The 13588-nt window shown below is 38.4% G+C and overlaps 1 protein-coding gene across 1 annotated transcript in view; it reads left to right on the forward strand.

Annotated features, from left to right (window-relative positions):
* The window catches only part of LOC118799000 (myosin VIIA and Rab interacting protein), a 258885-nt gene extending 245579 nt beyond the window's left edge, over window positions 1–13306 (forward strand). The window contains exons 13-16 of the mRNA XM_036558667.1: window positions 1181–1342; window positions 2553–2648; window positions 3532–3592; window positions 12677–13306. Coding sequence (XP_036414560.1) covers window positions 1181–1342; window positions 2553–2648; window positions 3532–3592; window positions 12677–12723 — 366 coding nt within the window. The 3' untranslated portion in view covers window positions 12724–13306. The remainder of the gene's footprint in view (window positions 1–1180; window positions 1343–2552; window positions 2649–3531; window positions 3593–12676) is intronic.
* Window positions 13307–13588: the final 282 nt, after the last annotated feature.

The raw sequence follows: 13588 nt of genomic DNA on the forward strand, positions 1-13588 counted from the left end.
AGTGTTACCCCATTTTTTTAGCCATGTTCATCTTTTTTCAATTTGATCTGACGTCATATATTTTTTTAAGGTAATACTCATAGTTTCTTCTATCGCTGTTAAGCCTTATCACCTGTCTGTAAAGCATTTACAGCTGCGACCGGCATGAAAAGTGCTCTGTACATATGTATTTATTTATTTATTTATTTATTTTGGATGCAAGGTCTACTGAGAAAGCAATTGTTTTCACTTTTTTGTATTATTGCTATATCTACATGAATCAAACTTTGCTTGCTTTCTAAACACTGCTGCGATGAAATCAGTCATATGCAAAAGTTTGGGCGCCCTGGTCAAATTACGTTTTTGTTGATTTTCTAAAAGTAATTAGTGAACACTCTAATGCTCTACAGAGAACACACTTCTACATATCCTAATGCTCAATTGCTGCTTGTTTGCTGAATTTAACATATTGGGGAAAAAAAAAAACAAAAAAAAACAAAAAGTGGCATGTGCAAAAGTTATGGCACATTTCATTTCTTTCCCAAAATGTTAACCTTGCCAAATAAATGGAAATTGTCACTAAGTTAATGTGTGATGTGTTTCCTGTAGAGGATGTTTTCACTTATTTTCACTTAGAAAATCAACAAATCATGTCATTTGACCAGGGGTGCTAAAATTTTTGCTTACCCTTAAAATACCTTCCCCGCAAATTAAGCTTGAACAAAATGTACAGTTATTGAGTTTTGACTGACCTTTCATTTGACCCTCACTGTGTAAATCTACGGTCAAAATTTATGAGCAGCACTCGGATAACACCATTGCAAGAAACTATTTGTTTTTTTTTATTTATGTTTTTTTATATTTTTTTTACTGTGACCAGAGATTTTGTTTGGAGGAGAGCTATATTTGGTTTAGGTGAATTTCCTGAATGACTGTACCCAATAATGAATCTTATTGTGGCATTTTAATGTGCAGTGTTTTTAAGTGTTGTTAACTGCTTAAGCAGAGTTAAAACAAGGAAAATCCTTCTGTCCTCATGGCCATAAATTTGTGTGTATGCTGTAAATCCATAATTTGACTCCAGAAGGACTTTAGCATATCAACAGCAGCGAAAACATGAATCTGCATGCAGTGACAGGTGATGACAGGGCTGGAGCTGGGAAACAGCTCTAAATCATACTCATCTGTGTTCTGTGTGCAGGTGTACCTGGCTGCAGGTGCTGTGTACGGCCTGGAGGGGGCGCTGAGTGACCTGGAAGACTGCGCTCGCAGCATCAGCAGCTCCACCACCGAGACAGAACTGGCCTTCCTGGAGGACCAGGTGGCCACCGCCGCTGCTCAGGTGCAGCAGTCCGAGCTACAGGTGTGTGTATGTGTGGGTGAAGGACAGTGTGGACAGTGGTCATTTGGTTATTTGGAAATCGAAGTCTGCCCAATTTCACAATTTCAAATCATAATTCCATAATAAAAGTTCGTAAACCTGGAAGTAACGATGGGGAACAGTTTTTGCTTTTGTGATAAACAACATCATAAAACACTTTTTACCCTAAAACACTGAAAAACTGCAAGATTTAATAACAAAAAACAGAGATTAAAGATTCAGACCAATCACAGAGAGACTGTACAGTCACATGCAAAAGTTTGGGCACCCCCAAGAGAACACATCTGCACATTCTAATGAACGATTACTGTTTATTTGCTGAAATTAGCATATTGTAAAAAACAAACATGATCCCTGTGCAAAAGTTATGGCACATTGTACTTTTTTTTTCTTTTTTGTTAATTTTTATCAAATACATAGACAATGGGAACTAAAAATTTGCAGAAAAAACTTTGTTCCTTATTTCTAACTTGTCATTTGAGCAGGGGTGTTAAACTTTTGCATGCAACTGTATCTATAAACCACACAGTAACAAATAGCTGATATAATATTAACCCAATATGACACTTTTTTTTTTAACCAGTGTTTTTGTTCTTTTTATTTCTTAATAATAAATTTTTCAGTTAAAGAAAAAAAAAAAACACTAAACTTGGAATTGGATCTTTTCTACACTGTAAAAAATGGCATCTTGTCAAGTAAAATGATCTTAAATATAGTCAATAAATCTAATATTTCTCCTGTTGAGATTGTTGTAAGCTTAATTTAAGATTATGTAACTTATTTCCAAACATTTTTTACTTGTTTTAAGTGATTTGTATTGAGTAAAATTATCTCCCTAACATTATCTGCCAATATAGTGAGATAATTTTACTTAATAAAATTACTTAAAACAAGTAAAAATGTCTAGAAATAAGCTAGATAATCTTATTATAAGTGCACAAAAGAAATATTCGATATACTGACTAGATTTAAGATCGTTTCACTTGACAAGATACTATTTTTTGCAGCATTACTGTTTAAGTTTTGCGAACCTAAAACTAGACGTCAATAACAAACTGTAACACATAGCGTAAAAATGTCTTCACGTATCGTGATGTTATATTTGTGCCGTATTGCCCACCCTTTAACTGGAAGCACGTATCAGTGTATCAGGCATACTTTAGCTCTTCTCACCCTCCTGCTCTTCCCATAGATCTCCGATATTGAGGCGAGGATATCAGCGCTTAAAAACGCCGGCCTGAATGTGTCTGCATGCTCACGGTTTTCCAAGTACAAGCCCAAGCCTAAGGTGAGTTTCTCATGGGCTTCAGCAGTGCTTACAAAATTAAACTCACCACTGAATGTTAGTAGTAGCATTAGAAACAGTTCACTCTTAACAAAGATGGTTCTTCAAGGGTTCTTTAGTAAAGGGAAAGGTTCTATCTAGAACTATGAGCTCCGTATAGAACCATGTCGTGCTTAAATGGTTCTTTGTATCATAAAATGTTTCTTCAGGGTTCTGCTATAGTTAGTATGCAACCCTTTTTGGTGCTATGTAGAACCATATCACTGCTGTCGGAAGAAAACCTCGTATCTAAGGTTTTGTCGTTTTTTTTTCAGTTTTTGACCTAATTTGAAAATGCCTGTTTCTCTTTAAATTGTCTGTAAATTTCATAAAGAATGAACCAAAAGAAACGGCCCAAAATGACTTGGAGAAAAATCTGGTTCCACTGACTTACATTATAAGTACAGTATGTTTTGGCTTCTCCTGTAAAGTTATAATTTTGGAGATACAAGGTTTTCTTCCAACAACAGCGACATACAACACATTCTCCATCAGTCTGAGGAACCATTTCACCATGCAAAGAACCTACATAGAACCATTCCCTTACCTAAAGAGCCCTTAATAGTAGTGTAATAGTAGTAGTAGTTGTAGTAGTTATAGCACTAGCAGGATGTTTCTTATATAGCATTAAGAATAAATGATAATAAGTACAATAGTCATCATAAAAAGAGCTGCTTATTCTTTTTATATTATATACAGCCCTTTTTTATAGTATCAGGAAACAAGTGCTCCAGCAGTGAGACTTATGAGCAAGTTTAATGGTGTCGGTTCGTTTGCATGTGTACTCGTGTTGTATTTGGCTCGATTTTAGCCGTGTTTATGTAATTGGATGTGTGTTATGTGTCAGCCTCAGACCCTGGACTCCTCACGCCAGCAGAGGCGAAAGCTGCCCGCTCCTCCTCCCAGAGGTACACCGGTCCCTTTACGTGTTTGTTCACGTCTTGTCTGTCAAAGTGTTGGTCACTCCGTTGTTGGTGAATTTGTCTCTGGACCTACGGATTTGATCCCAGTTGGTGGCTGTTGAGTAAGACAGCGGCCCTCATTCATCACAGTCGCGTAGAAACAAGATTCGAGCGCCTGGGAGACCGCAATGCACTCTTCTACCTCTGAGTCCTCAAACTATCAGCTGACGATTCAGCTTCTGTTGTGCAGTTATTATATCATGATTCTTCTCTATTTTATTGATATTACTGCTAATACTGGTGATACTGATGATGGTTTTAATTAAGCATTTTTTTTTTTTTACAAATTAACACAAATTTACAACCAGACCATCAGATGAACAATGAAATAGTTGGTAAAATTTACATATGGTCATTTCATGATCAGAACTAGGAATGTCTGATCTGATCAGAGTAGCATAATGTTGAGTATCGGCCGATACCGATACCCCAGATTAAGATCAAGATAACACATGCGCACTATTTATGTAAGATGTGCTAGTCAATTAATACTACAGCAAGATCACTTCGGTTTTGATATGTACATAATATGACGTTCTAGACTGATTTGTTTTTTTGGCCTACTTTTAAATGACTTAATCTGATCTTGTAATCTATTTAATACTGATTATGATCCATTTTAATTGGGCTTCCTGATGATTTGGCTGCCATTTACTTTAAAACGCTGCACTAAAATAATTTAATTTGTTATATATGCGTAATAGTATTCAGTCTTAACGTATATGCTTAAAGGCATTTTTGGCCTACACAGGTGAAATAACATTTTAGTAGTGTTGCAAATACTCTATGAATTCGCAGTGTGTGCAGCAGGCTGCTCCTTTCTCTCAAGGCACTGGTAAATGCTGTTTGTTTTGTTTTTTGTTGTTTTTCCTTTTTACCCAATTTTCTCCCCAATTTAGTCGTTTCCAATTCCACCCACTAGTCAGGACTCCCCCAGTCACACGATACCGCCAGCGCTGGGAGGGTGAAGGCAAACACAGGCTTCCTCCGAGACCTGTGAAGCGCCACAGCGTCTTAGCGTCATTGGACAGCTGAACACGCTCTGAGAAAAGTGGCAACCGCTTTGTACTCGATGCACAAAATCAATTCAGTGGAACCACTTCTGCAGACATTAACTCAGGAGAAAAGAGAGTTCTTGGCTTGTTTGCCAACAGGATATGTCGTCTGTCCTAGCTTTGGATAAATTCATACCATTGTTTGATTTTTATTCTTGTTCCTTCTTAATAGTTTATTTAATTGCACTTGGAATTGTTCTCTCAGTGGTCAGTACAGGTGTTCATGTACATTATATGAACAAAAGTTTTGGGGCACCCACTTATTACACCCACAGGAGCTTTAATGAATCCCATTCTAAATGCATAGGCATTAATATGGAGTTGGTCCCCCTTTGCAGCTCTAACAGCTTCCACTCTTCTGGGAAGCTTCTACAGGATGTTGGAGAGAGTCTGTGGGAATTTGTGTCCATTCATCCAGAAGAGCATTTGTGAGGTCAGACACTGATGTTGGACGAGAGGGTCTGGATCACAATCTCTGTTCTAGTTCATCCCAAAGGTGTTGGATGGGGTTGAGGTCAGGGCTCTGTGAGGGTCAGTCAAGTTCTTCCACACCAAACTCACCCAGTCAGGCCTTTATGGAGCTGCTTTGTGCACTGGGGCTCAGTCATGCTGGAACAGGAATGGTTCTTCCCCAAACTGTTCCACAAAGTTGGAAGTGTACAATTGTCCAGAATGTCTTGGTGCTGAAGCATTAAGATTCCCCTTCACTGGAACTAAGGGTTCTAGACCAACCCCTGAAAAACAGCCCCATATCATCATCCCTCCTCCACCAAACTCTACAGCTGGCACAGTGCAGTCAGGCAGGTAACGTTCTTCTGGCATTCGCCAAACCCAGACTCGTCCATCAGGCTGACAGATAGAGAAGCTGATTCACTCCGCAGAACACGTTTACACTGCTCCAGAGTCCAGTGGCGGCGCTTTACTCCACTCCATCCGACGCTTGACATTGTGCTTGGTGATGTAAGGCTGTATGCGGCTGCTCAGCCATGGAAACCCTGCCATGAAGCTCCCGGTGCAGTTTCAGTGCTGATGTTGATTCCAGAGGAGGTTTGAACTCTGCAGTTATTGATCAGCAGAGTGCTGGAGACTTTTATTCTCTATGCTCCTCAGAACTCGGCGACCCGCTCTGTAACTTTACGTGGTCTGGCACTTCATGGCTGAGTTGCTGTGGTTCCTAAACGCTTTATTCAGTAATACCACTCACAGTTGATGGTGGAATATCTAGGAGGGAAGACATTTTATGAGCTGACTTGTTGCAGTGGTGGGCTCTTATTACAGCACCACGCTTGAATCCAGTGAGCTCTTTAGACCCACTAATTCACTAATGTGTGTAAAGGCAGACTGCAGGGCTACGGGCTTGATTTTAAACAGCTGTGGTAATGAGGCTGAATTAAACACTTGAATTTAATTATTAAGAGGTGTGTCCCAATACTTTCGTCTATATAGTGTATTTTTTAGTGCTATTGTTGTTTGCTGTGGATAACGGGTGGCTTGTTGGACCATGTTGACGCTCGCCCCTTACTCTGAGCTAGTATTATCAGTCTTTTACTCTCCTCGTTTATCAGAGGCCTGTTTTTCTAAAGATCCTCCTTTTAATTAATGCCGGTTCTCTTTGGCTCTGGTCATCGCTTGTTGATTTTCACTCTTCTCTCGTTATGGCTTGATGCCGGTTTAAACTCAAAAACGGCACACGGCACTGCTGCGGGTACTGTACTCTATACACCTGCTCACTATATACACTCCTGGAAATAAAGGTGCTAAACTGTCACTGGGGCAGTTTCCCTCCTGTCACTGGGGTGGGTCCCTCAAGGCTCCATCTCAGTACCTTTAGTCAGGGAACATAACTGAACCATAATCCACTGAAATGATATGTTCTAAGCTGTACTGACTCCACACACCCCATCTCGTCTCCAGGCTTTTATTTTACTGTTCTGTTTAAAACATTCGGTTATGAAAAGGTACAAATACGAACTTTTCACCTGTTTGTACCTTGATGAATGTAAAATGTACCTGAACAGAACCTTTATTTCTAACAGTGTAAACCAGAACGTTTCTGTGGAACTTTTGTTTTTAAGCAGTCGTGTTTTATTTATTTATTTATTTCACTTTTTAAATGGTTTTGGTGGCATGTCACTCATGGTAAACTGCAGAAAATAGACTTGAGCATAACAGCTGTGTTCTGTCTGAAAGGAGGCTAATTCAAAACTGTCAAACTGGTCAAAACAGCCAGATTGCTGATATTAAAGTTTTCCATTTTAAAATAGTTCCACACTGCAGACATTTAAACTTATGCAAACTGCTGCAGGTTATGGATAGTGTCCCTCTGTCACAACAGGGTAAAAAAAAAAAGGTACAAATGATGGAAACTGGAATGGTCTGACATTAAACTAAACCAGGGGTCGCAACCCAAATGTTAAGAAGAGACATTTTATCCTTTCAGGAAAAAACTCAAACCCCCTTAGGAGCCTAGTTCTAGTATAGACTAAAAATATAATATAAACAAAAACACAGACTGACTTTGCTCAGCTTTTAGCTGTAAAATGTCTCTCAATGTTCAACTTTTTACAAGTCTGAAATCAGCTTCTCATTCGCCAGCTTCCTTAGTGTGAATGTAAACAGAGATTTTCATCAGATTGTTGAGTAGAGTGAGATAAAAACACCTCGTCTTAATCTATAATCGGAATGTGTTTAAAAAATCTTTGAATTAAACACATTTATATTTGAATGCATCACTGGTTGTACATAGACTGTTAGAACACATTCATTGGCCGATTAGGTATTTGTAAAGCTGTTCCAGTGCTTCAGCAACAGTGTAATAAACGTTTAACCTCGAATTCTAGCTTTGTTTATGTGAGCTCATGTTCTTCCTCCCAATGTCACTTTTACGCGTAATGCTGCATGTTTAGTGACCTCAAAGGAGTCAAAATGTCCCTCCTCTGTGGATCGAGAACTGTTCCATCATTGAACGGACACACGCTCATCTCCCCGTCTCCTTTTGGCCATTTTGTGCATGTCTTGCATCTCAGTGTGTCATCAAAGTGTCCGTGCGGCAGCGCGTTTATGCGCCTATCGATCGATGCTAAAATCCCTCGAGCGACCATTCTCTCTGGTTCAGAGGAGAAAGGACACCTTTTCCCCCGTTGAGATGATGCTGATCTGAAAAGAAGGCGAAAAAAATCTGTTTTCGCTCCAACATTACATGTTTTGATTAAAAAAAGAGAACGCTAGAATGAAAAGGTGAGCAGGATCAGTAAAAGTGTGTGCGACTAAATGAGCCAGGCTGAGCGCGAAGCGAGAGAAGAAAAACGAGAAAGACGAGGTCCATTAGAGAGACGGAATCGGCCAGTAGTATTATCCGTCTTTCACTCTCCTCTCCTCGTTTCTCAGAGGCCTGTTTTTTTCTAAAGATCCTCCTTTTAATTAATGCCGGTTCTCTTTGGCTCTGGTCATTGCTGATGACCATGATTCACTCACTTTGCTTTTATTTTTCCACCTTTAGTTACAGCTTCAAAGGCCGGACTTATTCCTGTTCTAGAATTAGTCACGTAATCTTATTGATCACGGAGCGATAGCTGTCCTATAGGAAGCGTTAAGCTGATTTTCAGCCTCTGTCACACACTCCAGCTGGAACAGTTTGATGATACTTTTCTCATTACGACTTTTCCACTCTTCCTTCTTCATCTTATCAGTTTTTTTTTTCTTTTTGCAGCAGGAAACCGGTCAAGTGTCGTCTGATGACTCTTTGTTTTGTTAGTCATTTCCGTGAGGATTAGTGAGATGACACTTTTGAGGCCGTCGATTCCTATAATTCCATTTGCTTAAGTGCATGACGACGTTTCATTGCATGTATAAGAGGACTAAGAGAGGAAACACGTCTGCATTAGAGCTAAACAAGATTATGGAAGTTGTTTCCCTTCATGTTGTGTTGTCCTTGTACTGCATGTACACCCTTCAATGATATTCAGCAACCATCCTGAAGTTCAGCTGAGTCCTAAAGTGAAGGTTTCCCTGTCCAGTCTTTGAGGGTCCAACAGCCAGTGCATGGTTTTGTTCCATTCTAGTTTTTAACACACCTGAGCCCTAAATCTGTAGCTATTACTGTTATATTGCTATACTACGACTATTAAGAGTTTAATTATGTAATTACATATGTAATTACCAAGCTAGTTACATCAATTTACACGTTTGAATCTGCAGTTCTACAATCTTGAAATGGGGTAACACTCCTGAACTCTTGATATAGATAACACTTTATTTGGATAGTCCACTGTAGATGCTTTGTAGATATTTAATTTACTGTCAAGTTACATTCAACTAAATATCTACATTAAATTAACTGTAATGTTCTTTAACTCTAAACCTGCTCTAATCCTAATCCTAACCTTAACCTCAACCCAAAACCTAACCTCGACCCTCACCCTGGTCCTAGCCCTAACCCTAACCTCACCACTGTTAACAATCAACTGAGCTTCAACAGATAGTTTGTTAACAATTTGAATATCTGTAGATGATCTATAGAGGACTGTAGTGGACTATCCAAACAAAGTGGGACCAAATATGGTTCTTCAAGGGTTCTTTAATAAAGGCAGGGGTTCTATGTGGAACCATGAACATTTAAAGAACTATTTGCATGCTTAAAGGGTTCTTTGCATGGTGAAATTGTTCTTCAAATTGATAGATAGTGTGTTGTATATGGTTCTTTTTAGAACCTTTTTGAATAGGGTTCTATATAGCACCAAAAAGAGTTCTGCTACTGTTACAATGTCAGCTTGTACCAGTAGCATTACCCTTTTTGGTGCTATATAGAACCTTATACAGCACATTCGACAATCTAAGAACCATTTCACCATGCAAACCATTTAAGCATGCAAATAGTTCTTTGAATGTTCATGGTTCTATATAGAACCATTGTCTTTACTAAAGAGTTAACTGTTTTAAGTGTAAACATTTGTTTCAACTTTAAAAATGACAAAAACGTGTTTTTCTACCAAACAAGACGACATACGCAGCGATACCTTTTAATCAAATTTAAATCATATTGAAAATTCACATCCTATTCAAATCATATCCTCACAGATGTTCACAGATGTGCTACCAGTTCAACGTTAATCAGAATTTCTGCAAGCTAAGAGTGTAAAATTAATGTAGAGTGCTTTTGTTAGCACAGCAATAGCTGCAGCTTAGGGTTAAACTAAGAATTAAACATCTGACTCTGCTGAAAGTAAGATGTGGACTGGCTGAGGGCTCTGAGGACTCTTACTGAGGCGCTTCCCAATTCCAGAGAAACGTTTTCTGCATGTTTTGTATCTTTCATTGCTTTATCACTCTTGATCCACCTCACGAAGGGCTTCATAATCAGCCAAAGAGTTGAATCACGTTTTAGATGATGTGAAAATGCAAAAATATGCAGAGCATTCATCACCTACACTCTTACAAATGGAGGTTCCTGAATGGTTCTTGGTATGGATGTACAGTTCTAGGAAAAGACTGTAATTGGTATAAAACAGTGGTCACCAACCCTGGTCCTGGAGATTTACTGTCCTGTGGACTGTAGCTCGAACCACAATCTAACCAACCTGCTGCAGCTAATCAACTTGATTGTCCTTGATTGGCTGGATCAGACATATTAGAGTTAGATAAGGGCAGTAATGACATGTTAGACGCAGGTTGGAACTAAACTCTGCAGGAAAGTAGGTGTCCAGGAGGAGGGTTGGTGACCACTGCTTCAAAATCTTTACATTATGTGGAGGAACATTTAAAAAGTCCCTTCACGCTCACAAATCTAATTAACAGCAATAAATCTGTTATGGAGTTCCTTATCGAGCATTCGGAAGCTTCATCTTTTGTTAACCCTTTAGAGCCCACCAGAATTCTACAGCTGTAGCAGGACAGAATGATGTGTGCGTACTAGTGAGTTCCGCAGTTGTCGTCAAAAAATAGACAAGGTCAAATTCAAAACAATCCAAAACCCAGAAAACGCCATCATAACAAAGTCAAGGGGAAAAGACAAAAAGGCAGTGAGTCAATAAACAGGAAAAACAAACCAGAATACACCAAGAAACGCTCAGTAGCTCCGGTAACAGCAGCAATACCTCAAACAGTGTCTAAGCTAAAGGCTGGGCTTAAAAGGCTAACTAAACAGATCACGTGACAGACAGAACAGGGGAACTTAATCAGAATTCAGGCGAGGCTGATCTCGGACAGGTCGTGTGTGGAGGAGTCATGTGATCATCCATGGGGTTATGGGAACTGGGGTCCCTCCTGGAGGGATGCATGACAACAGCTCTCTTGTAGGTTCCTAAAATTTTCAGTTATAGGCTTATTTGTCACAAAACACTTCATTATTGCCGAAATTGCCAATTACTTAACAATGGACATGAAATTAGGCTATAAATGTTATACCCAGGTAACGTTAGTCTAAACACCCCACACACACACACACACAGACAACTTCACAAGTCCCCCCCTTTTCCTTAAAAGGGGGACTGAAGTGAGATAAGTTAGTGAAAGATATTAAAGGGGAACACCACCATTTTATTTCTGCATAATTAAATGGTTTAGATGTAAACAAACTCATTCAGAGTGGTTTGGTTTGTTGTTTATTATAGTTTTGAGAAGATTTTGGTCTAAAACATATTTTTAAAGTCAATTAAGTCCCCAAAGAAAACTTATTATTTCAGATTTTCCACTATTTTCCATCATCAACATTCCATATGAACTCAGAAGACTCGTGTAGGTTCACTGGTGGTTCTGGATAGTAAATAAAATGTCTATATTTGTGGTGTTGTCATGGCGACCCCTGGTTCCCATCACCACCACTGTAAAGATTTCTGTTTTTTTTAAAAATAGATGGGATTTTTTTTCTTTAAAATGGCAAACAACTTTAAACAAAGAGAATTAGCAAAATACACGTTAATTTGTTTGGCTATGGATTTTACTGCTGAAAGACGCTCATGTTTTGCCGCTGCTGAGCTGAGAGGCGGAGATAAACAGATATAGCAGTCTAGCTAAACAGCTTAACTGTACAAAGCACTCAAATAACCAGCCGAGTCCTCAGTTCTCTTGAAGTTGTTTCACTTGCAATGGAACTGAATTTGGGCTATGAAGTTAAGAATGGAATATGAAGTTTGTTATCAATTCAGTAAATAAATGACTATAAAATCTCATCACTAAATAACGATTTTAAAAGCTTTTAAATCTAGAACTTCTGCATCATCACTGCTATCGTAGTAAGCAAATATCTGATACACCGTCACAGCACATCTGTCTCCTACGTCAAAAAGGATGTGTAAAACTATTTGTTATACTGCAAAAAATAATATCAGTAGTGAGTGTAAACATCTTTATATATCTACTATTCTGATTGAGATTGTCGTAAGAATATTGTGAGATTATTTAACTTATTTCTACACATTTTTACTTGTTTTAAGCAGTTTTATCAACATTTCTTGAGATGAGCAAAATTATATTCATTATTTCTCGAAACAAACTCATCAGCCAGTGGAATAAGACACTTTCACTAGATAAAATCACTTAAGCAAGTGAAACAGGTGGAATAATCTTATATTTCTATTCTAACAACAGTCTCATAATGAGAAGTATTAGATTTATTGACTACATTTTAAGATGATTACACTTGCTATTATTTTTTGCATTGTACAAACTGGAAAAACTTGAATATTTTGGATTTATTTGAAAATATCTAAAATGAACAAACATACTTAAAAGCATGGTTCATTATGAAATGTAAATATCATTGTTTTCAAAGGCAGCACTGATAATAAGTGTTCAAGCACCCTTTTGGACATCATAATTCAAAGCCTATAAAATGCTGTTCAGGCCAGCCTTAATCTATAGCATCACTCCAAAGAACCTTTTTTGGCTCCTTTATTTTTAAGAGTGCAGCCTCTGGAATTGGGACCTTGCTTTATTGGAAGCCTCTGAGCTAAAAGATGCATCATTTCTTTCTCCACAGAAAAAGAGAGCAAACCAGAGCCGCAGGTGAGAACCTTGCGGCCATGACGACGACACCGTTGACCTCCTTCCTGGTCTGTGAACATCAAGCTCCACTGTCCACTCCTTGTGACTGAAAGGACCGCCAGGCTCTTCCACATCAGTGCCTTGATCCCACATCCGGTCCTAAACCATCCCAGACATCTACCATCACTCCTCTGGGCTTCTGAATTGAACCAAACTCTGGAGCTTGGCGACACTTCTGAGCTCCAGCGCTCTGGAGACCTGCTCCTCTCTCTGCCTTAAAGGAGCCCACGCTCCTCTACGAACCATCACAGAGGGTACCTTTACTGAAAGTCCATCTAATTCTAGAGTTATACATATATGATCTCTGTATATGTATCTTTGTTGGACATGGAAAAATTATGACAGTCCGGGAATTTTGTTGGACACAGAAAAACAATGACAGTCCCTCTTTTTTCCTGACTGTTTTCTAGAGTGTCTTAGTGTTTGAGTTCTGTATGTTGATAGTGTTACACAAAAAGTACTTGTGTATGACCCGTGTTCCCAAAATAGGCTGAATTATATTTGGTAAGAGTGTCATATGTGTGAAATGTCATGGTGAAACTAAAGAAAACTTATACCCACCACAGGACCTGTTTGAAGCAGATTTCTATTTTTATTTTATTTTTTATATTTAATGAATACATAACAAATTTATGTCCACTTTACAGTACTGGGCAAAAGTTGGACGCCACCCTTTGATTTATTTAATTTACTGTGAGAATAGCTATATATATATACATATACATATATATGAACAGGCATTTTCAAATTATTTCAAAAACTGAAAAACATCAAAAATGGAGATACGAGGTTATATATATATATATATATATATATATATATATATATATATATATATATAGAAGCC

This window comes from Colossoma macropomum, unplaced genomic scaffold (genome assembly GCF_904425465.1).
Source record: "Colossoma macropomum unplaced genomic scaffold, Colossoma_macropomum, whole genome shotgun sequence".
Taxonomy (NCBI): Eukaryota; Metazoa; Chordata; class Actinopteri; order Characiformes; family Serrasalmidae; genus Colossoma; species Colossoma macropomum.